General features: G+C 43.5%; 1 protein-coding gene across 1 annotated transcript in view; it reads left to right on the top strand.

Annotated features, from left to right (window-relative positions):
• ZDHHC8 (zinc finger DHHC-type containing 8) overlaps positions 1-23,738 on the top strand; it is a 178,856-nt gene extending 155,118 nt beyond the window's left edge. Inside the window, exons 6-11 of the mRNA XM_019539017.1 lie at positions 2,299-2,390; positions 4,993-5,125; positions 5,853-5,970; positions 6,818-6,927; positions 10,926-11,962; positions 19,854-23,738. Of these exons, the coding sequence (XP_019394562.1) occupies positions 2,299-2,390; positions 4,993-5,125; positions 5,853-5,970; positions 6,818-6,927; positions 10,926-11,962; positions 19,854-20,037 (1,674 nt within the window). The 3' untranslated portion in view covers positions 20,038-23,738. The remainder of the gene's footprint in view (positions 1-2,298; positions 2,391-4,992; positions 5,126-5,852; positions 5,971-6,817; positions 6,928-10,925; positions 11,963-19,853) is intronic.
• The last annotated feature ends 2,158 nt before the right edge of the window (positions 23,739-25,896 follow it).

The raw sequence follows: 25,896 nt of genomic DNA, 5'->3' as shown, positions 1-25,896 counted from the left end.
AGTCAGGGGGGACCAGCAGGCACTGGGGAGTCCCTGTTCCCCCGAGCACCGCCAGGAGTGACCAGGAATAACAGTCACAAGCTGGCAGAGGGTAAACTCAGACTAGACATCAGGAGGTGCGACTTCACGGTCAGGGCGGCTAGGATCTGGAACCAACTTCCAAGAGAAGTGGTGCTGGCTCCTACCCTGGGGGTCTTTAAGACAAGACTGGACAATCACTTTGCTGGGGTTGTTTCACCCCAGTACTCCTTCCTGCCATGATCTGCTCAGGTCCCTTCCGACCCTACCAACTATGAAAATGTGAAATTATGAAACTATGAAAACTGTCCCTATGTAGAGGACCAGCACAAGCCTAGGCACCATTGAAATCCCACTGGAGCTTTTAAAATAAAAGTTCAGTGGGGCACCCTGCCAACTCCAAAAGTTCAAAAATGATGAGTTAAACTCAAAAGAATCATAAGATTAAAAAAAAAAAGAAGTAAATCATGGTTTTGTTCTGCCTTCTGATTTTTGAGCCCTCCTGCCAATGCACAGTGTTCATGACAATGAGCAGTTATGAGCTAGCTCATTTATCACACACTCACACATTGCTCCTAGCTTGTTTTGCTTCTCCATATCACATGCTTGCCAGCATCTTGTCTCAAAAAGCCTGTGGAACTTTAATTTCTGTAAAATGAAACCAACGTGTATAAGACACTGCCTGGCCTGCAGAGCACCTCCCCAAAATGCCGTTTAGTAAATGCTGCCCTACCTCGGCACCATGTCTCTGCAACTTGCCCCAGTCAACTCTCTGTGCCCCCCTCACATTTCCCTCTGCCCCACACATCTCTTGTGCCCACATATATGCCCCTTGTTGCTCTGCAAATTACTTCTCTCACACCCACGGACACTTTTCACATCCATACTTTTCCAGGGGAGGAAGCTGAGGGGGCAGCTCCAGCTATGGGTAGGTTGTGATCCCGATATCACTGCAGTATCTTACCACCTTCCAAGTGTATGCTGAGTGATGTGACTAGCGTCTAGCACAGGTGCTCTGTTCTCTTTCTCCTCCTCTCCCCGCGTGGAGAATAGTGTGTGTAGTGCAGGATTTGGCTTGGGGGATTCTCTGTGTGTTTGAGAACCCAGGATGAAAAACTGTACCTCACACCTTGGAACAAAAGATGGGGAAGTTTGTGATACTCTTTAGCTCCTTCATGAGTCTACACTATCAAACCAGTTGTCAAGAAAGCTGTTTTCAACACAGATGAGGTTTCCCCATCAGATAGACTGAAGAGTAGAGCTGTTGGCCACAACCCTTATTCTAGAGCCACAATCCTTATTCTATAAGGTGATCTTCTAGCAATCCTGAGCCCTGGTAATGATGCATATGAGAGCTAAGACCATGAATCTGATTCTTTTCTATAGAGCATGAGTATGTAGGGTAGGTTTGATAGCAGAGGATAGGTTTGATGTGCTCACAGTAGGCCTTGTTGCTTAGGATCACACTGAAACATTCGGTACTAGCTGAACAAACGGGCTGATGATTTTGTGCCGGTGCATTGCTATTGTGCAGACAGGAAGTGATAGCCTCAGACCAGGTCTTCGCCCACTAAGCTGAGATGGGGTCACCTAGCCAACCAGAGACACAAGTACTACCTTAGATGCTGCTAGGTGAGAGCTTAAAATCCAGTGAGCAATCCAGAACCACTCCTAAACTATCACCTGACATGGTGGATATGTGCCTTCGACCAAAAAATACACCCTGTGCCTGTAGACTCTTCAAAATACTTTCCTCCACCTGCCAGAGTCTCCTCTGTTTTGTTTGGTTTCAGAGTCTACCAGCTGTTCTTCATCTCTCCTTTAATCTTCTCCAAATACCTTGGTGGCAGTGTTATGGTCACATTTAGTCAAAGAAAGGTAGAGTTGTGTCATCTGTCTGTTAGTGGCACCTGAGTCCACATTTAACCTGCTCACCTAATGGCTGCACGTAGATTGCTAGAGCAGAGAAAACCGATCCTTGTGGGGCTCTCCATGTGAGAGCCAATGGTCACGGTGCAGTTGCACATCACTGCTTTTCTGGGTTTGCCCTCCCTTCTGGTGAGTGTGGCATTAGTTCCTGTTAGTAAAAGTGCAACGGGAGAATTATGGGGAGAGGTGGATGTAGAAAGTCATGCATGGATGGGTCAGTTGAAAGGATGTGCAAGGACAGCAGAACTGCAGAACAGGCAAGACAGGCCCACCCGCCCATGGAGTGCTGAGGTTTGGCTGGTGCCTCTCGTACGTCCGGTCTCTCGAGCGCTGCACTGAATGTTTTTCCAGGTGACGGGTAAGTTCCGCGGGGGTGTGAACCCTTTCACTCGAGGATGCTGTGGAAATGTGGAACATGTGCTCTGCAGTCCTCTGGCTCCCAGGTAAGGAGGAAGAGTCTAAGGTAGGGTTTGGGTGAGGGGGATCGGAGGCAAAAAATACTGCATGTAAATCAGACCTGAGTTCCAAAGGGATTAAATGTACATCCTGAGCTATCCAGAGTCTGGCATCCCTCATTCCTGAAAGCCGCCCGAGAGACACGGAGGCCACATAACGATGCATTGGCAGAGCTCTAGGGAAGCTTGCAGAGCCCCACCTGTACTTGGACAGCTCTAGCCAATCTGGCCAGTTTCTTCTTTAATATAATTCACGTTTTTCATCCCCTAGACACACGTTTGTGGCAAACAGGCTAAATGATACGAGCAGCTTCTTGGTTTTTTAAATTTTTTCAGCCATTCCATCCTTGTTCAGAAGGATCCTCGTGGGTTGATAACCGGTCCTGCCCTTCTATAATGTTGATTCTTAATGTTCACTCTTCAAGTTGTTTTATCCAGTGAAATTCAGTAACTGAGTAATCCATGTTGGCCATAATCTCCCTAACACAGCTCGCTCTCTATGTTGCTGGCTCCCCCTCACAAATAACCATCTTCAAATACCTGAAGGGTGGTTATAAAGAGGATGGGATAGATTATTCTCTGTGGCTGCTGAGACGAGCCAAAAGTAACAGTCTTAAATTGCAGCAAGGACAATTTTAAGCCCTTTCTGAGGATTAGGGTGGTTAAGTATTGGAATAGACTGAGTTCAAAAATGGTGATTCCAGAACAGGTTGCCCAGAAGGTGCCGAATCTCCATCCTTGGAAGTTTTTAGACAGATACTTGACTGGGATGGCTTAGTCAGAGGTGATCCTGCCTCGAGCAGGGGGTTGGACTAGATGACCTCCTGAGGTCCCTTCCAGCCACGCTTTTCTATAAAGGTGCTGAATTGTCCAGCACACACATCATTTTAATGATACTCTGAGTGGGATGTATACGGGCTTTTCAAGATGCCGAGCTATCTCAACCTACACATGCTTTTGTTTGCAGCACGTGTCTTTTACTGATTAGACAGCAAGCAAATCTTGGAGGGTGTTGCAAAGGTGTTAACTGAGAGGACTGCAGCCTCAATTTCCTGCACTCGCCAGGATTTGAATTGGCAGAGTGTTAAAATCTGATTGGTGTCTATGCTGGACTCTTAATTTTCTTTTGTAGTCTTCTTGTCCAGATGGAGTACCAAGGAGTGTCATCTTTTTTTAACAGCCACCGCCATACTCAGATGGCCTTTCAGTATTTACAGAAGTTAGAATTTACACTCTGAGGGTTTTACCAAGACCCACGAAACTGTCAGATGTATTCTTCCTGAAAAACTTATGGGAGTCACTCCAGAAACCACCACTGCTGAAATGTCCTGCCTACTAGCCAAATCAGAGGAAATTTCCATGGGTATTTTGCTTTCATGCCCCTTGGATCATATGCTGCTGGTGTCTCCGTTAAATGTATTGCTTTGTTTTCCTCCATTTATGTGTAAGCTTTGTCTCCTCTACATATGTTATCCTTGTAAGTGCAGCTTTGCAGAAGTCTTAATTTTGCTCAACTGGGGATCAGTGCTTTTTTGACAAATATGAAAAATATCATTAGCTTTTCATTAGCCATAATAATGGCAAGGGGGTCGGTAAGCAGTTCTTGCTTGATCTGGCGATTTTTGTAAGCGTTTTGTAAATGGGGTTTCTGAGAGATTGGGCACATCTAACAATCTAGAGAACACACTTCCTTTCTCTGCTCATCTGGGAACGTGGAAGTCTCCTGTAGGGCTATTTGACAAGGTACATCAATGCAATTTTTGAGACCAAACTATCTAGCTGAACAACTTGTGTTATTTTTGATGTATAGGAACTCCCGGGTGTAGTGGTTGAAATAGCAGATGGGATGCCCTCAGCTACATGAAGCGTAATACACAGCTGATGAACTTTTTCCTTTCTTTTCTTTGTTGTCAGATAATAAGGACCTTTAACATGGGAAACACCAAATATAGTGACTCACTTCACTATGGAAAATACAGAAAATACAGTTGCTCCCTCCCCCAGCAGTGAAAAAAACCCATCACTTCTCACCTAATTCCCAGAAATTCGCCTTTAACAATAAGTCCTAGTGTTGCTGAGGAAAGTAGAAAGTAAGGTGAAGTCCGGCAGGTCAACGTCATTCCTGAAATGTGTGCTCTGATGTTAGCCTCCCTAGAAAGGATCTAACTTTCCCACTCCCGCTGCTGCCTCCCCAGAGGTTTGTATGTCTTCTAACTGCAGAGACACCAGCTCCAGTTTGGCTTGCACGTATCTTCTTGTGTCACCTGTAGTTCTACAAAACCCATGCTTTATTGAGAGGTGGCAGTCTGCTGTCTTCTTCCTGCTCCTCACCCAAATTACATTTGACTATTGAAGATCGGTGCAAAACTTCTGGGCTTCTTTATTGCTACCTCTCCCATTTATCTCCTGAGAGCCACTCCAACCATTGTATTGCTGCTTTAAAATAACCTGAGCAGCCATCCACTGAGAGAAGTATTTTACTCGCACAGACTTTATCAAATCTCTTAAATTGTACTGCACATATGAGATTTTCTTGTCTGCATGCTATGCTTTTTTTAAAAAAGTGATTGATATTGAATTGATTGATCAGGTACATTGCTGAGCCAAAGAAAAAGCAGGCTGTGAGTGTGAAACCTCCTTTCCTCAGACCAGATCTATGTGAGCGACAGATCACAGTGAAGATAAGTGATAATGGGATCCAAGCCAATCTTAACCGCAGCAAGGTAAAACAGCCCTCAGTACCCTCTGTTTAGCAGTAGGACTTGAAATTCTTTCCTGCAGCTGAAAACAAGTCTGGTCATTGGAAACACAGAGAAAATACACCTCTGGAAGAACATGAAGGCAGGTCCTCTCCCAAGACACTGAATTTTGAAATTAAACCAGGAACAATAATATCAAGTGGCTGTTGACACTGGAAGTTAACTTTTGTAATTCTCTAATAGGAGAGCAGTTGTGTTTTTAAAAGGAGATGTTTTTCCTTTGTGATAAGTTGGTTGAATTCTGGCGGGGTTCCTTTTAACTTCTTGGTCCTCAGATTATTATGATCTAATCTGCACTGTGCTGATGTTAGAAATCCTTGCACCAGACTTACTAAAGACAAGCCCTTAAGGTTCAAACATGCAGTCAGTAGTCAGCATAGTGGACTGGGAACCAGAAGAGCTGGGATCCTTTCATAGCTGCAGCATGTCATTCTCCATGCCTCAGTCTCATCTGGTGTATAATGAAGACGTCTTCACTTTTGTTAGCTATTGTAGGATTTATGGTGCTAAATGTTATAGCCATTAGCAGTTGTCTTTCAACCTCATTCTAGCAAACTCCTGGTTTAGCCTTCTTGTTTTTAAATGAATATTAGCTGCTGAATTAACATGTGGTATAACATGCCCTTGCATTAGCAAGCCCTCACTCTTTAATGCCATTAACATTGCTCTTTCATGCCATGGTTATTTTCAGTCTAAAATTAGCCTGGAGGGTCTGGAGGATAAAACCATGGATGTGCAGCCACCTCTGCCACCCAAAGGAGATCCAAGCAAGTACTCAGAATTAAAAGGGCAACTGGGGACCAGTGAAGGTACAGTGACCTGTTCAAAACTTTATTTTTGATGGAATGAAAATATTTTGGTCTACCAAATAGGTGTTCGCTATTCTTCCACAAGTGTAATGGGCTCTGTTCCTTGAATTCTTGAGGTAGCTCTCGAATCTTACTTTATGCTTCTGCCGCAGCCCAGAGAAGGAGATTCAAAGGGCAAGGACAAGTCACCAGCTCGGTCTGCCTGCATGAGTTGTACACTAGTCAGAGTCTTAGGTATGGGTCCTGCTGTCTCCCATACTTGGATGTCAGCCCTTCCTGTTGTTTTAGCACTGGTTGTTTCATGGAAGAGGCAAGAGGAGCCAGAAATGTGGGCACGGGTGGTTTTGGAAGCATCTCCAAGTGAGGCCATGGAGCTTGGGCAATGAGACATCTAATTTTAAAAGTGTTTCAATTAAATGTTTCAGCATTTTCAAAATTTCTCTTGCGCATTTTTCAGCTGAAGCTTTTTGCAGAATTCAGCCTAATTTGCAAACCATGTTGGTCTGTGAAAGGCCATTTTCAGTGAACTTACTATATCAATTGAAGAAAATGTTGCCTAGGTACAGCTATGATATCTTGTGTTTCCCTTGTTTTATTTACACTGTAAGCTCTTTGGACCAGGGAATAGATGGATCCAATCCTGCAAAGAGACACAGAGGAATGCACAGTTACTGGCATGTGGAACTCCACATAGGAGCTCATACATGCAAGGTTTTTATCTCTTTGCAGGACGGGGGCCAAATCTGAAAAGTGCCATGTATGTTTATGGAGTAACGTACCAATAATGGTGAATGCCCCAATCTCATCACACTGTTAATATACACTCTGTTGGCATTTGTTTTTCCAGAGGGTGGTCTTTCACCCAAAATGATCAGCCCCCCCACTCCTGCTATGTATAAGTATCGACCAGCATTCAGCAACAATCCCAAAGTCCACTACCACGCTGCGGCTGAGCAGGTGAGCATGCCACACAAGCCCAGACAAATCTGTTCCCAACTTGCACGAGGCAACTTCAACATGATGATAAATTTATCTCAAGACTGTTGTGCATGTTACAGTCTAGAAGTAAATAGTGGTATTTAGCAGTTGGACAGGATGGCACTTCCCAGGCTGAATATACAGTGCAGCTGGCATGAAATCATATCTGCTTTTTCCGTATTCCTGTAACTGTCAGGATTGATAAAAGACGCCCTATTGGCAAATGTGTCCTGCTGCTTTACTAAATTTGAGGACTGATCCTGAGAAGCTGAGAACTGTTCATTCCCATTGACTTCAGCTAACATGGATCCCAAACCTGTTTGCTTCAGTGGAAGTTATATGTACTTAGCACTTCTCAAGACCAGACCCTTTAGGCTGATGAATAACAAGCTCCAGTGATTTCTTAACGTATAAGCTTACTGAGCAGGAAGAACTTAGATTTCCAAGAGGGATTGTCTCACAGTTGAAATAAATATGAGTGTGTAAATTCAAACTGCTCCAACCTTTATTCCAAGCACTTTGGTTATGATGGTTCGATGTCTACTTGGCAGCTGGTGCCCCAGGGCTCGGTGCTGGGGCCAGTTTTGTTCAGTATATCAGTGATCTGGAAGATGGGATGGAGTGCACCCTCAGCAAGTTTGCAGATGACACCAAGCTGGGGAGAGTAGTAGATAGACTAGAGGGTAGAGCTAGGATTCAGAGAGACCTTCACAAATTGGAGGATTGGACCAAAAGACATTTCATGAGGTTCAAGGACAAGTACACATAGGATGGAACAGTCCTGTGCACTGGTTCAGGCTGGGGACAGCTCTGCAGAAAAGGACCTGGGGGTTACAGTGGACAATAAGCTGAATATGAGCCAGCAGTGTGCCCTGTTATGAAGAAGGCTAACAGGATGCCAGGCTGCATTAGAAGAAGCATTGCCAGCAGATTGAGGGAAGTGGTTATTCCCCTCTATTTGGTACTGGTGAGGCCACATCTGGACTACATTGTCTAGTTTTGGACACCCTCCCCCCCCCCACTACAGAAAGGATGTGGACAAATTGGAAAGGGGCCAGCAGAGGGCAACAAAAATGGTGAGGGGGCTGGGGGACATGACTTGTGAGTCGGTCATAAGTGAAGTGGTTTTTGGCCAATCAGCAGCAAGTGGGGGGGGCAGTGAAATGAGCAAGATCAAAGCTGTGCAGTGCACTTCCACTGCGATTTCAGTAGGTCCCTACTTATGAGGAGAGGCTGAGGGAACTGGGCTTATTTAGTTTGGAGAAACGAAGATTGAGGGGGGATTTAATAGCAGTCTTCAGCTACTTGAAGGGTGGTTTTAAAGAGGATGGAGCTGGCCTGTTCCCAGTGGTGGGAGATGACAGAACAAGGAGAAAAGGTCTCAAGTTGCAGCAGGGGAAGATTAGGTTTGATATTAGGAAAAACTTTCTCATAAGGAGAGTAGTAAAGCACTGGAACAGGTTACTCAGGAAGGTTTTGGACTCTCCATCCTTGGAGGTTTTTAAGACCCAGCTAGACAAAGCCTTAGCTGGGATGGTCTAGTTGGGGATGGTCCTATTCTGAGCAGGGAGTTGGACTCGATGACTTCCTGAGGTCCCTTCTGACCCTAATTTTCTATGATTCAAGGTTCTTTTTAAACACAGTTTACACCATCTCTTTCCATTATACATATATAATGTCAACACAGTTAAATGGACATACTTTCCTGGAAAACAGACTAAAAAATTGCCCATGGCAAAGTCCATGTATACCTTTATATACGGACAGAAATTTCCCCTAAAACAAATAGCCCAGTGCTGTTTTCCTACAGTTAATTTCAGCAACTCCTCCAAGATCATCCTGCAATATCAAACCAGGGGCCAGCGGTAATTAAAAAAATAAAATAAAAGGAAAACATAGTACGAGAGATATGAAACAAAAGGCAGATTAAAGCATATTTTAAACATCAGTGCTGGAGATTGAGGAAAGAGGCATATGTTAAATGATGGAGAAAAATTTAATAGTGTCCTTTTAACGTTGAAAATGCAAGTGGTGCCTGCTCACTCAGCAGAAGGATTTCCGTCTCAATGATTCTTTAGCACTGTTAAGAACTGAAGGTTTTGGTTCTGCTGCAGTAATTACTGATAAATCTTGCTTTCTGGATCTGTCCACTGAATGATGAAGAGATTGCCTTGTGAAAGGGAGCTTTTCAGTATGTGAATGCTGCACAGGGCTGGCTATACCCAGAAATCTCATCATCTTCACTTTATTACCTGACATACGACTTGCCAGCCATTTGAAAACACCATATTTACAGGTGTCAGCAAGCACTTCACCTGCAGTGTTGAGCTGTGCAAGCAGCACAGTGCAACACAGGCAGTAATCCAGCTCTTGGTGCAGCATGTAACATAACCTCCGAAGGTGAGCTTAAATTCATTCAGGATGTGTAGCATGACACACTTCAATCACACCAAAGGCCTTATAGGTTTCAGGGATTGGTAGTGAAGTACAGAGACTCTAACCTCTATGTTTCTGGTACTGATGCACCCTAGCATGACAATTTATTTTAGGCTGAATGCTTTCCATTAAATGAGGTGCATGATCTGGTAGAAAACAAATGTGTACATCATAAAAACTGGTACACAATGGGCACCCACTGGCAGGCTCAGAGGCCTGCAGATGGCTATCAAGCCATACCCACCTAGCTGGGAGGGACAGCTGTCTCCCTTCAGACATAAAGTGCAGAGGTGCTGCTTCTGCCTGTGTGATCCCCATTTTTCAGCCCGTCCATCTAGCACCGTTCCCAATCAGTGAAAACAACCAGAAAGAAAACAGCAGAACATGTTGCAGGGAAGAGGCATATGCCAAGGCACTGCATCAATTCATCCTCACTGAGTCCATCATTCCTTTTTTCCTGAAACAATCAACTCTTGTTTCCACACAGTCAAAGGTAGTGAGGTCTTGTACACGTTTTTCTATTTTCCCGTTCAAAGACGCAACTTTGAGGTAAAAATTAACATAAAACAAACTTAGTTATTTATGCTTTTTCATATTTTCCCATTCCTTAAAAAAATGAAAAAAGGCAAATGCTATTCCAATTACACATTCATGGGATCATGTTTTAAGTTGCAGTGAAACCTGTCTCAATGGACAAGCAAAAATCAGTTTCTTAGGAGGGAATAGCTTTTAACTAAAGACTGAGCAGAATTATAATTCATCTTTCATATACTTTACAGTGATCATGTACAATTAAGGGGTTTTCTTCCTGATTTCGGTGCATATGCAAAAAGTATATGGTTCACGTTTCTTGAGTAGAATTTTATCCTATTCAAAACACGTAGTGAATAAAGAAAGACTTCTCAGCTGCTGCATCAAGACCATAACCTTCAGATCTTCCAAAGTTACTTTTGACTTAAGCAGCTTTTGTATTTGGGTGCTCAAAATCCAAGCTTTGAGTTGCATGTCAGAACTATTGAGCGGTTGTACCTCCAGGTGAAGTTGACACGAATCTAACTAGGTTCAGCACCACTGAAAGCAACCCTGAGGTGGGTTGGCTAAGCACCCACAGATGGAGGGTCCAAAAATCAGAAGCTTGTCTTGGAAAACCTTATCTCTAAGCTGCAGCAACAATGTTTTCCAAGGTTATTATTGTCAGGTCAGAATCTGGCCTACCTTGACAGGGGTACAACTTGGAGGGTCCTGTCATCTCTATTTTCAAAGGTCATTCAGTGCTTAAGTCTCAGCATATTTACTTTAATCAATATTACTCAACCAACACTTAACCAGTGAGATTAATCCTCCTCATCTCTGAGATAATTCCCATGCTGAAGGTGAGGACTCTGAGGCACAGAGGTTAAGGGACTCTTTCAAGCCCTTATAATAGTTCTGCATCATACTTGGGCTGAGAGAACCTGACTTCCAGCTCTGTTCTTGCTGCACTCTTATGCTACACAAACCACCTTTCCCTTCCCTTTCTCACTTTTACTTCTCTCTTGTAGATCACCATGCAGGAGGGGCATAGTCAAGGTGTTATGATAGAAGAGGATGGCAGGAGCCTTGATTACCAATCAGAGCCCAACCTGGACATCCCTAACTACAGGAAGAGCTCCCTGCACAAGACTTATCAGTCCTCACCAATTCAGATAGACTCCTTTGCCATCAATTCACGATCCCTAAGCCTGAAGTCTGCCAGCAGAAGAGGAACAGATAAAGTGCCCCTTCACCCAATAAAGTCAGAAGGGGCTGCTTCTACTCCGTACAAAAGCATCTTTTCTCCCAATTCCCTGTCCAACAGAAATGGAAGCCTTTCTTATGACAGCTTGCTAAATCCTATGTCCCCCTCGGGAAGGAAATGCGTCACCCATTCTGCAGTTGGCTCCGTTGGGTACCATTCACCATATCTGTCAGCCAAAATGTGCCATCTCCGGGGGAGTGAGCTACAGCGCCAGCCACCACAGAGCTTCAGCCCGGTGCTTGGGAGCCCAGCTTCTCATCAGCGGGACCCCTCTCCAGTACGCTATGACAACCTCTCGAAAACCATCATGGCCTCCATCCAGGAGAGGAAAGAAATGGAAGAAAGGGAGAAGCTCCTCCACTCGCACCCAGATTCAGTGTTTGCAGACTCAGGTGTCTATGACACCCCTAGCTCTTATAGCCTTCAGCAAGTCAGCATGCTGTCTGAAGACCCTCGCAGCATGGCAATGAGATACGGATCTAGAGACAATCTGATATCTGCTACCAGTTTTAGCACAAGGAACCCTTTACTGCAGTCCTCGGTGTCTTCACTTTCGAGTGCAATGACAAGGGCACCAAGGACTTCCACAACTTCCCTTCAAGCTGATTTAGCTAATAACAATGTCCAGTCTCATCAGGCCCTACAGGGCAGGGTGAGCAATGGCTCCTACAAGTCACCAGGCCACCAGGTCCCATCATCTCCTACGGGGATGCCTAGATCGCCCTCTTATGGAGGTCCGAAGGCCGTCTCGTTTGTTAACACTGTGGAAATTACAGAGGTGCAGTCAGTAGGAGCACAAAGGTATGGATTGCTTTAATGGCTTCTAGGCACCAGGATCCTGCTTGCAGTTGAGTACAAGAGTAGTTATAAACTGGCAGGACCCAGTCTGCTTGTTTGCTTGAGAATAACAAGGATATGATTTACGTGTGAGTGGCTCTTAAGTCCTGAGTCTTATAACAACCTAATTATCATCAAACATGTGTTCATTTGTTGCTTCCTGGGCTATAAGGTGGACCAAGGAGTTTTAACATGATGAAATGCTTTGGTATGGGTTTGCCTCTTTTTTGCAATGTGTTTCAGTTATGGTAAGCCATTCCCTTTACAGTTTTATATGCATGATTTTGGCTTGGTACAAGATGTGGATTTCCCCCTTCAGTGGTAGAGAAGTTCAGTTTTACCATGTGAAAGGTGTTAAGGGTGAGTCTCTATACAGTCACAGCACTGAAAAAAGCCCCAATCAACCACTCCCAGATCATGCATTTTAACCCCCAAAGTGAGGCACTGAGTGTGCTTTGGGGCACACAAAGTCTCTGCTCTTGAGCATGCTGGAAACCCTCCAAGCACATCGCTGCATCATTTCCGGGAAGCAGGTGGATGGGGCTTATTTCCTCAGGACAAGACTGAGCACTCTTCCCCTGTATTATACATACACCCTAAATCAGTGGCGCTCAACCTTTTTCCTTGGTGGCCCAGATGAGCAGTGCCCAGGAGGCCCACAGGCCAGATATGGCTGATGGCCCTGATCCAGTGGTAGGGCCTGAGAGCAGACTGATTTGATCCAACCTCACCGGGGGAAGGGTGTGTGGCGCAGCCCCATCCAGCCATATGGAATAAGGTGGTGTGGCCGGCCCTGATTCAGCTGGGTGAAGGAAAGGGGGCATGGCCCAGCCCCAGGCCAGCCGTGTGGGTGGACGGGGCATGGCCCAGCCCCATCCTGACTGCATAGGGAGAAGGGGTTGTGGCCCGGCCCTAATCTGACTATGGGAATCTGGCAGTGGCGGAGGGTAGCCTCTGCTCCCCTACTGCCGAAGTTCCCGACCTGTAGGGAGCCCCACGGGCCAAATGCAGTGGCTCTGCGGGTCATGTTTGGCCCTGTCTTAAATCAAGCAACCACAGTTGTGCCGTTCTGGTGGAGTTAGGCTCTAGCTAGTGCTTAATAGAATGAATGAATCATGTGCAGGTTTGGGGACTCATTCTGCCAGTGTCACCCATGTTGGTGAGACTGGCAGAATGTGTCCCCACTAGCATCACTTTCTAACCTAGGGCTAGGGTAGCCTCAGGTGTTACTTGGTATGAGTAAGGCTTGTGGAGTGGTTGTGCTGGATGCAGGGTAATGCAGAAAGACCGAGAGTGGTGGCCACTGGAACCTGCCAGTGGCTAGCTGAGGTCTTTCTCTCATAGGGAAGGAGAAGAGTGCAGTGTGAAAATGTACTTGTATTATGGCACATGATAGGTTACAAATGTGTTATTTTACTGTGTCCCATAAATTACTTGTGGTAACAGTAAATGAAGAAAGTGTCTCATTCCCAAAACCGTTCTTTTTTTATTTCAAAAAATGATTTACTTTCATTCCATTCCTCTCCCCAAGTGCACTGCTTGCAAAAGCGCGCATGACTTGGTTAGACTGTAATATTACATTTCTGTAGTCTTTGCGATTATCAGTCAAATCAGGTCGGCCAGTTAGCTAAAACAGTTTGCAAAAGCTGACTTGCATGGGCAGCGATTTTTCGATTGTTCTATGTTGCTGCCATAAGATATTGCTTAAAATGTTCATTTTCTTACCCTCCTCCACTTTAGGTTAGACATGGAACCATTTCTATTGACTCTTCCTTTCTAGGACTAATAACCATTTGCAACAAATAATTCAATACATGGATTTAAATTCTTGTGGATTTTAGCATACTACTGAATGGATTGTAGCTTCTTCAGTTGTAGCTATTTGAAAGGGTTTAATATTTTAGGGGCAGGGTGGCAGAGCAACTAAGGCATTGTGCTGCAGATCCAGAGGTGTGAATTTGAGCCTTGTTTCAGAATTGGTTTGAAAGCCCCACATCTAACTGGGGACCTGGACATGGCAGCTAAGGGATTAAAAATGCCCAGATACAGTGCTGTTCTCCATACGTGTGCCACTGTGCGCCATTAACTGCAGAAAACACAGGTGCTTAGCTTTTGATTTTTTTTTAATTTAAACTTTTTGGAGTGTTCTTATTAACTAGGGCTTATTTGTGAAGGATTGAGTATTTGATAGACCTGTGTTGATGTGATGGGTTAGATAAGTCAAATTTTTGTCTGTTCCCTAATTGATTAACTGTTCAAGCATTTGCACATGAGAACTTAAAAACTGGCTTCCTTGAATATTTGCTGTCACCACTTGGAAATCAGCTTGCTGCAAACATCCATTCCAGTAAATCTGTTATGCAAAACATTCTCAGAAAAGGGAAATACAAGGCAAGGAGTAGGACATGAAATGGGATTTAAAAAATGCGAAGTAGATGTAGTTTAAATATATAAAACTTACCATTAAGCCCTCCACAGTCATCACCTCTTGATGAGTTTCAGCAGGAAGACCAGGAACTGGATGGACATGCAGACTGAATTAATACCATTATGGAGGTGGCTCCCAGTAGGACAGGATAGAGACCGATCGATGGGCAGCATTGGGGAAGCTAGCACCGATACTCCTCTTGTCAGACCCAACCTATGGATGAACAAAGGGCCTTGGTTTGGAGTTGGTAGAAGATCCTTTCTCACTGGTTTCTGAACCATGTAGTACTCTCTCTTCTTTGGGGAAAATATGCGCCTTGATATTGAAGGCCTGAAAATATGTTACACAGCCTAGACTGCAGCTGCTTCAGCTGTGTAAACCTTGGAGAGATCTTCTTCTGTTCAACGAGGAGCTGAGGTTTTCTCAGCACCCAGCACTTTGTCCACTTTATCATCCTTTCCAGTTAGTCCCCAGGTATCACGGTTCAGTTTTAATTCACGAATTAGGAAAGCTATTGAAACACTGAAGACTTTATTGGCCCTGCACAAAAATAGTGTACATTTTACCAAAGCTTGAATTGCAGCTGGTAACATAATTTGCTGTTCTGCCAGCAGACAAACTTTCAGTGAGACACCTGTGAAAGTCTTCCTCTCTTCTCATATATTAAACTAACGGGTTTATTTTATTCAGAACTATGTGTTTTCCTTCCCATGACTGTCCTCAGTTTGATCCCCGGAGATGTCGGCTCCTGTTATTGTTGTTAGTGAGGAGAGAGATGCCAACGTGATACGCATTTTGCGTGTTCTGGGTGTCTGCCTTTTGGTAACGCTGTCATCTTGTTGATCATACCACTTCCAGCTTGGCAGGGGTTAGGATGGTGTCTGTAAATCTGTTCCAGCTCAGATATTTGAAATTTTCAAGCAAGTGAAAGTCTACTTAAATGGTATTATTACTTTCCCCTAAAAGGCCTGGATGTCCATTTGAAATTAGACAGATCTGACAGAATGCAGTACCTCTGAAAATGAGCCACTTCCTTAGGTGGCCTCATAGTGCCTAAAGCCATTCTTCTAAACCAGCAAGCTTCAAACTTCTGCCCTGCAAAGGGAAACGCTCTGTTTGCAGAGGAGGTCTGTGCTAGTAAGTCCTTTTCCACCCGACACGACCCGGAGAGCAACACTGGAGACAGAACTGACATCCCCTTCTCCCAGTATCCTTCCCTCATTTAATAAAAGGTCTCCAGACTCCGGGCACTACATGCTGAGAAAAAAACTAGACCATTTAGGCCAAGTCTGCTGGTGATTTCGGCTGTTTGCAATCCACTGGATTTGAGTGAGAGGGAACGTGGTATAAGTCAAAGCAGAATTTGGTGCTGGGGTTATGTGCACTGAAGCTGGGAATGTAGATGGCTTCAGAATTTAGGGAGCAATGGGTGTAGGGGCTAACAAGCAACTATAAGGACCGTATATTGCTGGAAACTTTACTTATTTTCCCCCCTTAGTATGTAGTTAGAGAGATGCCACATCATGAAAAAATGTTCTCTGGCTGGAGCGACAGCTCTGGGCAGGGCCTTTCTTTGAGTCTCACTATTACAATAGGTCCCCCTTGTGCTAGACACTGAGTAAATGGTAGGCACTGCACTCTGTTGTGCTCTGCCACTGAGAAGTCCCCCAGAATATCAGTTTAAGTCCGTCCATTTTAGAGCAAGCCGAGGGCGGGGACCAAATTATGGAGGTGCAAACATGGCTTCCAGTTGTGCACTGGAAAGGAAGAATGGAATAGCTGACTCGGTCTTTCTTACCTGGCTTCCCTCTAATGCACCATTGTTTCACAGGGAGAGACCAGCAAAAAGAGGCCAGTAGAGGAAAAGGGGACAGCTGTAAAATCCTGAGCTAAAGTCCATCAAGGAAACTTGGGTCAGAGAAACAAAGCTCTCATGGAAATAATAAACTTATTCAGTATGTGCAGCTGAACACTTGTTCCCTTTATTTCCCTTTAACTGTTTCATTTCCTCTGGTCTTACGTTCCACTGCTGACCTCTGCTGAACAGAAGTCTTTTTCATTCACTTTTTACTGAAAGATCAGGGAAGTTGGGCTTTAAGTCATCTCAGAAACTTGTTTCTGAAGCCAGTTTTCTTGTTCCCAACTCTCAAACCATGGTATAAAGAATGGGAAGTCTGACTTCAGCCAGACAAGACCCCTTGCCTTAGCTGCATCAGCACAGAAAATCTGTGATCAGACTCTGGACTTAATCTCGGTTTACCCCAGAGAATTTGACTGTTCGTCCCAAAAACTCTGTTCCACTTGTCTGTGTTCATGGCCCAGCCCACAACACAGCACTGTGGCCAGTGAATATCATCCTCAAATACCTGACTGCTCTACAGTTAATCATGGTGCAGACTCTCAGGAACTCGAATGATATAGGCTGCAGAAATAGAAAGACAACCCTTGCGGCAGCCAGCTCATAACTGCGTTCCTTCAGGAGCTTCTGAAAAAAGGTGAGGACCAAGAGCTCTACCTGGTCTCTACTTTGTGAAGATAAATAAAAAATAACGTGAGTATCCAACAACTTTATGGGACTCCTCTCATGATTTCCCGGTGTTCCTAGAGTGCCTCCCCAAACCTCTCACTAGCCAGGGCTGTGGGGACCTGAGGGTGTCCCTACCTGAGCAATTAATGCAAAGCAATAAACCCTGGAGCAGTTTGAGCTGGAGTGAACTACTCCCAGGTGCAGCATCGATCCGTGTGCCCAGGACGGCAGCAATTTGAGCTGGAACAGGGCAGGCCCAGGCTGGCAGGGGACACGGGGTCAGCCCCAGGCTGCAGATGGTAGTGTCAGGTGGCAGGGCTGGGGCACAAGGGTACAGAAATTGCGAAGTTGTGTGGCTAGCTGGCAGGCAGGAGTCTGGGCCCTGGCTGGCTGGGATGCCCACAGTCAGCATCTATATGTGCATCTAATCACCATAAAGTACCCCAATGTAAGATAGTACTGTCTCTATCTTACTGCAGCATTAATTAATTTACTGCAGCCTAGTACCATTGCATATGTAGACGGTGGTGCTTTACTCTGCATCTAATTAATCTACTTCATAGTAAAGTGCATGTGTAGATGTGGCCTGAGAGATGGGGACTGGGGGGTAATGAGACTGCAGGTGGGCAGTTCAGTACTAGTGTCAATGAAGGGCAAAACTCAACAGCATGGACACTTACCCCCATGCTATCCTGCTGGTTCTGTTACCCATGGCTTAGTTCTTCGGAGCAGGAACAGCCTAAATGTGTAGTAGAAGTTCAGCTGGCATGAGATACTAGAACTGCTTCTTTAGCTGCAGGACAGAGTAGTCATATTGGTTGCTAAATAAAAGTCTGCTCCTAAATCCCAGTGACATTTTGGGCAAGTAGAGAGATGAGTAATACCTTTGGGGGACAGTCTGTTTTGGGAACATACCGTAGCAAGGTAAAGCAAAAACTCACCAGCTGAGTGCAATAAATCCTATCTATAACATCAGTTTCTTTGAAAAGGAGCCATGTTCTAAACTAATGCAAACTGCCTTGGCTTGCAGATCATCTGCCAGTATGCCTATTAAAACCTTTCCTGACACAAAGTTACTGCCACTATAAGTGCGTGCCAGTGATTTCACGCTGAGGTAATAGAATCATAGAAAATTAGGGTTGGAAAGGACTTCAGGAAGTCACATGTAGTCCAACCCCCTGCTCAAAGCAGGGCCATCCCCAACTAGATCATTCCAGCCAGGGCTTTGTCTAGCCAGGCCTTAAAATCTTAATACTATGATGTAACCCAGTCTAGAATGGTTGCGCTTCCATCCATCTTAGCAGTAAGTTGCATGAAAGGAAATGGTTTTAAAGATTCCAAATTTAAAAAATACCTTCAGAATATGGCTCATGTTTGCAAAGGAGATAGGACCTAAAGAGTCCAAGAAGGCTCTTGTGCTTGCTGAAGTCCATAGGGAAACTCCCATTAGAATCAACAGGCTTTAATCATATTGCAAATGAACACATTCATGCAAGCCTAGCAAGAAATCTCTTTCTCCATTTTGGTTTACAGGGAGGATTGTAAGTATAAACAGTATCACGTTAGACAGCCTCACCCACAGGCCATCAGTGGAGTCTAGTTAGTACCAGTTGCATCTTTTTTCTGTACAAGTCAAAGCAGCTGGCTGTCAGTGGGCTCTCTTCTCCTAGACTAGCCACTAGATGGGGGCAGGAAAAACTACCTTAGTATCATGTTTTAATATCGTTGACTCTTTTAACTGACTTTCCTCATTGAAATGAGTTGGTTTTCTCCTTAAAATGTAAAGGCACGCTACAGCTGTATTGGAGACTAAGCCTTCCTCTTGCCATAAAGCAATCCAACTCTGAAAAGTAATACCGCAAGATTGATGGGCCAGACATTTGGAGCAATCAAATAAGAGAATCTGCCTTTGGGCAGAAAGTAACCTTGTTTGTTTCAGCAAATTCCCTCCGTGCTCCGCTACAGTCTCACCTGCAGGCAACTGGTTATGATGGATGGGGGAGTTACACTGTCCTTTAAACTGTCAGTTTAATTTCTTTCATAAAGATCGTATTTGTCATAATTGTTTTGCATCGGATTTTTCTGCGTAGCTGCTTCTGTGATCTGCATGTCTGTACCACTCATTATTGTAACCTGATTGATTTAACCCAGCTCAGGAGGGGCCTCCTCCTGCAAAGGGAATATTAGATGTAGAGCTGATGGAGGAACTCTTCCACCACTTCTGGAACAGCTGGAAGAAAGGGCTGGGGCACCTCGGTCAATGCTGATTCTTAGTTATAACTTGCTCCTCCCTGGAGCCCTTGCAGCCCTTGCCTCAAAGTCAGAGCCCCCCTCAGGCTGCCGTAAGACGAGAAATGAAGTGCATAGGCAAGCTCTGGCTAACACCGCATCAGGTTAAGGAACTTTAAGTTACGTTTTCTGCCTTGTGCTCCATGTGTTTCTTCAGTCGCTAAAGATCCTACCCTAGAGGCTTATACTTTACTTTTACTATGACATTTAAGACTGAACAACAGCATCCTGTATTTTTAATGAGACAGTTTTGCTACTGCCTTCCCCTGAGAGTGTTTATTTTTTAATACAGTCAAAATGTAGTTTGGGCAAAGGTCAGCAATGGAGACGAGAGCTTTCAAAAAAGCAATGAAGTCTGGTTCAGCCAAGCACTTTAGCTGGTGCTTAACTTTAGGCATGTGAGTAATTCCACTGGGCCTGATCCACTGATCCAAGGTGAGACGATGCCAGTGGATTTTGCATTGGGCCACTAACCACAATGGAGTCAGCTTAACTGCTCACTGCATCAGGACATAAGGTAACGAGGACAATAGCTTGTCCGGAAGAACAGTATCTGACTTTCATTCCTTTGGCCACTAACTCTAGATCTCTTTGTATTTATTTTGATGCAGGGAGGACATGCAGATGAAGACGCCTCACAGTAAAATAAATGGACAGCCAAAAGGAATTTCCAGGGCAGATTGTCGACTGGGTTCAACATCTAGTTCCCAAGGGACCCCGGTCAGTCCTGCTAGACACTCAAATGTTAAGAAGGTATCTGGAGTTGGTGGAACAACCTATGAAATTTCAGTGTAAAATAAAATAAAAGAGCCATCCACTAAGCCAGCCATGAAGCTAGGTGCACTGTGAAGACTCAAACAACAACAACAAAGGAGCAGCAGCTGCCAGTGTCCTTTTAATTTTTGTCCTCATCTTTCTTTTTTTGGCCAAAAACCAGCTGCGGGGAGGGAATAGAGCTGTACAGTCCATCAGACACTCTCAAATTGACGGTCGGGAACTGGCTACCACCTAGCACCACAACCAGAACGATTATTTCTTTCATGAAAGAGAGCGAAAAAGCCATCGTGCACTTGTCTGTCACACAAATCGGTTGTGTAGAAGTTGTGCTGTGATATAGTACACTTAATATGGGGTCACTATATTTTCCCCACTCATACCCCCAACTTTTCTGGCCAGCAGAGTCTCTTTGGAGCTAAAGGCCTGACGGCTTCTTCCTAGGACACGGAAGCCAGGCTTCCCAAGTTTCACAGTCTGCGTGTGTGAGAACTGCCATTTGTCCTCCAAGCATCAATGTCGGTGTTATTACTCCTCCTTCAGCGGAAGAGGGCAGGAGTGCAGCAGCCCTCAAACCTCATGTAATGTTTTCAAGTCTCTCTGCTCTGACTCGGGTTCAGGAGGAGAGAAAGGATAACAACAGCTTCTCACTGTCAGTCATTCGCCTTCCTGTGTGTGAAATCCTGTGCGTGCGTGTTTGTGTCTCGTGGAACAGGACTGCCACATAAGTAAGGATTTTCTATTCTTCTCTGTGGTTCCTTCTGTTTTTAATGGTTCTTGTACTCAGAGGACCAAGTATATGAGGAAAGAAATGTTTGAATGGAAAACAAAATTTTGAATAGCCAGAGACTGCCTCCCTCCCTCATTTTTGCCTATTGAATTTAGGCAGTAACGTGGTTTATTATCTTGCACTGGTGCAGTGTGTAAAGCCTTACAGCAAGGTTATCGTGATCTGTTGAATATCCAGTGCGTGTGATGGAGCCAAGCACATGCTTAGAAGTTATAAGTTTGCTGCTTGCCTAATGACTAGTGTGTTCCCACCAGCCCTTAGTGTTGAACAGAAGTTTTCAGTATCAGTAAAGTCCACTGAGTTATCTGGGGCCTTCTCCTTCTATCCCCAGAAACCATTGCTTACTTTAATAGGTTTAAAAGCAACATTATTTTAAGAACCAAAACAAAAGCTAGTGTACAAGTTCTGGGTAAACCAATTTCGTGACCAAATCCATTTTTAACCACCTTGGAGATCTGTAATACAGAGATCTGGAGCACTGTTAACTGGGAAGATCATATATGCAATTAAGAATATCCTGAATGACTGCAGCTGAAGTCAGATGGAATGATTACTTACCTCTGAGCCAGTCAGATAGCATATGAAATCTCTGTTTCTTGGCTGGTTTTTCCAGTAACAGGTTTCTGCTGGACATCTAAATTCATCTCCCTTCGGAGTTTTAGTAATGCCTCCTTTGCAGTTTGTGATTAAAAAGGGAAGATTTCCAGATATTGATATTCAGAATTTGTTTATCTCTAAATACATATACATATAAATATGTATATAGCTACATAGCTAATAGATTGTTTTCATTAACATCAAGATTTATTGTTCCTTGAGAAATTTTGTTGTTGGCTTTGCCTTGCTTAACACTTCTCTCTTGATTTGATAAATCTTGATACCTCCCACAATATCTGCTTAATCTGTCCTTGGTCAACCAGCCCTCGTGTGGAGAAGATGGAAAGCATCGTGGGATTAATCGTGCTTCTGCATCGTTTGAAGAGAGGAATCAGAAAAGTGGTATTGTGGTAATGGACAGACAACCAGATACAGGTTTGCAGTCAATGCAACAGAAAAGGCCTGGTGACTTTTTAATGGCATACAACAGGGACATTACAGAGCAGAGAAGCAATTGCTCTTCTAAACATCTTTGGTACAGTCGTGTCTAGAATATCACCTTTAGCTACAGGCACTTTATTTCCAGAAAGATACTGGCAAATTGGATCATGCTCAAATGGGAACAGCAACTATAAACAGAGAACTGGAGAGGCAGGTTCACAAGAAGATTAAAAGGGCTAGACTGTGTCATTAATTAAGCAATGATTATGGGAAGTGGGTTTGATATGTTTACATATTTTTAACTTAATGGATGTAAAACCAAAGGTGAAACATGGGGTTATCACTGGTAGTAAATGGGTTAAGTTAAAAGGGAAAAAAAATGACTAACAGGGGAAAGGGCTGTGGAATAGTCTTCCAAGGCAGGGTATTGGAAGCGTGACCACTTAGAACTTTTAAAACTGAACTAGTCAAACCAGTTGGAAGTTTTTGATAAGTTGCAATCCTGCACTGGCACGGGGCTGGACTAGATAACCTGGGAGCTTTCTTCCACCTTCAGTTTCTACTAATCTTTGATTCCAATCTGAATGTAACTCCACTCCACATGTGGTAAAAATCAAGCCTGCACACAGGATTAGTACAAGGCTTACATATCTCTACAGGCATATTTACTCACACTGAAGCCCTCAGCGCAGGAGCTAAATGGCACATACATTGTGTTGCTAATCTGTATTGGGACAAATTTCACTCTGTAGGGTTATAAAGCAAGCTATGCAAGCAAACCTTTAATATTGTACCCATTAGCATTGAAAATCTGCATCCCTGTGACATTTTTACAATTACAATGAGAAACAGAAAAGTCCGTGGAAGAGCTGAAGGGCAAAAGGGCCTTTGAAATTGCTATATAAGCTCACGGGCAAGGATTGTCCAATAAAACTAAACATAGCACTCTCTGTATAAACCTTTTAAAGCCCTTGCAGCCAGTGTTCTTTTGGTATATCTCAGGCAGGAAGATGAAGAAAAAATAAATACGTGGGATAATTAGATTCAGATGCAAATTCTACGTAAGTTTTGTGAAGAGCAGAATTGAAACTCATCCGGCATATTCATAGGCTAATGATAGCACCAAAATTCTTCTTTGAGGCTTGCATAAAGACTAAGAGTAGCACAAATGGCCTGGAGGCTAGAGCAAATTATTCCAGTCTTCCTGGAAGTAGGAATCTATGCAGAACAGTTACCTGGGATTGCAGGGCACCTGTTCCCATCTAAGGCTCTGGTCCCCCAGGTGAATCCACAGGAGTGGCTTGCACTGGCTTGCATGTGCCAGTGGCAGGATCTACCCCCTGTCACCTTTACAAGATTTCCATGGTTAATGTCCTTCAGGCAGCCTCTAGATTATCAAGAAAGTACTGCTTTTACCCACTATTTTTCTATTTTTATTAGCACTAAGGGCCATATCCTCTGCTGATGTAAATTGGTGCTGCTTTGTTTACATTGATTAGGCCCACACCAATTTCCTGCAGCTAAGGATCCAGTCCATTCAGTCCTAACAGAAAACTCTGGTGCAGGTTTAATGTTTTGTAAAGTAGCTCTTATTTTTTTTCTTCCTTAACACATATTTCAAAAGTCTTAAATCTTTTGATTAGGTTTTTATTTTTAGCTATGAGTTGTATATTAAGCCTACTAGTTATTTAAAAAAAACACCAGTGGTCTTCATTTAGTTTATGCATCAGTTTTCGTTGTATATCAGATTATTATTAGCATCGCTTCACTGTTTATTCACCTTCATGTAATACTCAGTTTCATAGTAGTATAGTCTGTCTTGAAAGAGTCAGATGTCGATACAATTAATTGTACAATATATAGATGAATATGAAATTAAATGTACCTTACTCCATGGGTGGGTGAGAGAGGAGATGTTTTTACTTGAAGCCTTAATATTTTCCTATTTTATTTCTTTGTGTGTTGACTTAATAGGGGAGCTGTAATAGCAATGAATTTCAAATGCCAGGCCAAATTCTGCTCTGGCTATAGGTGGCATTTGGCCCTCTATGTCAAAAACTGGATGCAGAAATAACTTAGGAGTGAGCAAAGTTTTTATATTCTCAGAAGCAAAAATTCTTAGGACTGAGTATTTTCATGCAGCTGGCTAACAACATTTCAGAGATGCATCACCGTATGAGAATTTGTATTAAAGAAATCTCTAAGTCTTGCATTACCGAGGGAATTGATAACAAGAAGCATACAACTATCACAAGTTTGTATTTTCCTTTTAAATTAAAAAAAAAAAATCAAGTTATTTATTTTGGTTGACCTCAGCAGTAAAAGTGGCTCAGACCTCTGCTTCAGGGGCTCAAATCTGATGTGTGGCAAATGTTTTGCTTTATGTTGTTATTTCAAAAACACAAACCAAGGGTTACACAAACTTTGCTCAAGACAATTGTGTCTGGGGCAGGGGGCAGAGGGAGGCTCCGTGGATGATGACTGTACTCCTAAAAAGCTTAAATCATGTGGAAATTGGAATGTGGTTTGTTTTGAACTATATAGCCTTTTGGTGAGGCAAGGGGGGGCATTCACTGTTGTTGTCACATAGACAGTATGGGAAGTTTATGTTGACATGTTTATATGGTCTGTATTTCACCTGTTCTGCCATCTTGAATTGTTGGAATGTATCTGTGCAGGCTTTGTGGAGCTCTGTCTGTAATAATTGTTGTGGCTCTCGTAATACATATATATTTTTTAAACTCTTGAGTCACTTCAGTATTTTAAGGTGTCCAGTTTCCCTGGTGTGTACGCATCAGACTCTTGTCCCAATATGGTCTGGATTCGTGGTGTTCTACCCTCTTTTCGAGGCCTTGTTAATGTCCTACTGATTGCATCCTGGTCCATGGACCAAACCAAGCGGCATGGTGCTTCTTCAGCTGCTGTTGTCTGCAATGAGTACTGCAAATTCTTGGCGCCTTTCATGGTCCAACTTCTACTTACGTGCAAAACGTAGAAGTCTGTAAAATATGGTAATCTAGCATGGGAGAAAGAAGGTCAATCCAAATGCAAAGCTCCATGTGATAAAACACAAAAGGAATTAATTGTATCTTATGTACCTCCTTCAAGGCTCTTTAAAGAGGGTAGAAAATAAGATTAGTCTTAAGGTAATTGCTGCAGAGCACAGGCATTGCTACTAAAGTGTCCTACCCGTGACATCTAGATCTGTACATCTCCTAGGTATCAAAATGCCCGGCTGTCTAACCAGTTCTACTCATCTCTGTTTCTAGTGTGTGAAAATATGCCTGTTAGATCTGGGATACTGATTCATAGTTTATACAGTTGCCAAACCCTCAACAGCAGCTGCTGTGGAAGCTCAGAGGCTGGAATATGCATGATGTAGACTAATTACATTGAGAGAGGATTCATTCAAGAATGTTCTTTGTAAATGCCTGTCATGCTTGTATGCTGTAGTGTCTTTAAATGATAAAGACTAGCCTATATATAGAAGATATTAAATGCTCAGCTGATGTAAACAGCACAGCTCCCCCAACTGCCATGGAGTTGGAAAGAGTGACACCAAGCCATGATTTGGCTCGACATTCTGTAAAGACACCCTGGTTTATGAAGATGTTCTGTATGAGACACGGAGAATTACCTGAGTTGGCATTAATTTCTCTCCTTTCTTTTTTAATTCTGCGGGCCAAGTCTCTATTCACATTCAGGAATGTAATATTTGAACAAGGAGAGACATAGCTAGGAACTATTTATGCAGGTGAAAATAGATTTTAAGGGAAGAGCAATTATACCTTAAATGTATTAGAATTACTGTCAAAATAACTTTTGTTCATCTTATCACAATAACTGGAGTTGTTAAACAAAAAAAAAAAAGACTCGTTTTACAGCTGGCATACCTGTATCACAGAGACATTTAAAAACGTCTTGGCTAGATATTTCAAATGGTATGGGGAAATATGATCTACTTCTACAGATTTAAAAAAAAATCCTCAAGAACTGATGGTACATTTTATAGTGCCTTATAAATATATATAATATGCATATGTATGTGTGTG

This window comes from Crocodylus porosus, unplaced genomic scaffold (genome assembly GCF_001723895.1).
Source record: "Crocodylus porosus isolate Cpor-Errol unplaced genomic scaffold, CroPor_comp1, whole genome shotgun sequence".
Lineage (NCBI taxonomy): Eukaryota > Metazoa > Chordata > Crocodylia > Crocodylidae > Crocodylus > Crocodylus porosus.
Note: the sequence above shows the minus strand (reverse complement) of the source record. Positions and strands in the feature narration are given on the sequence as shown.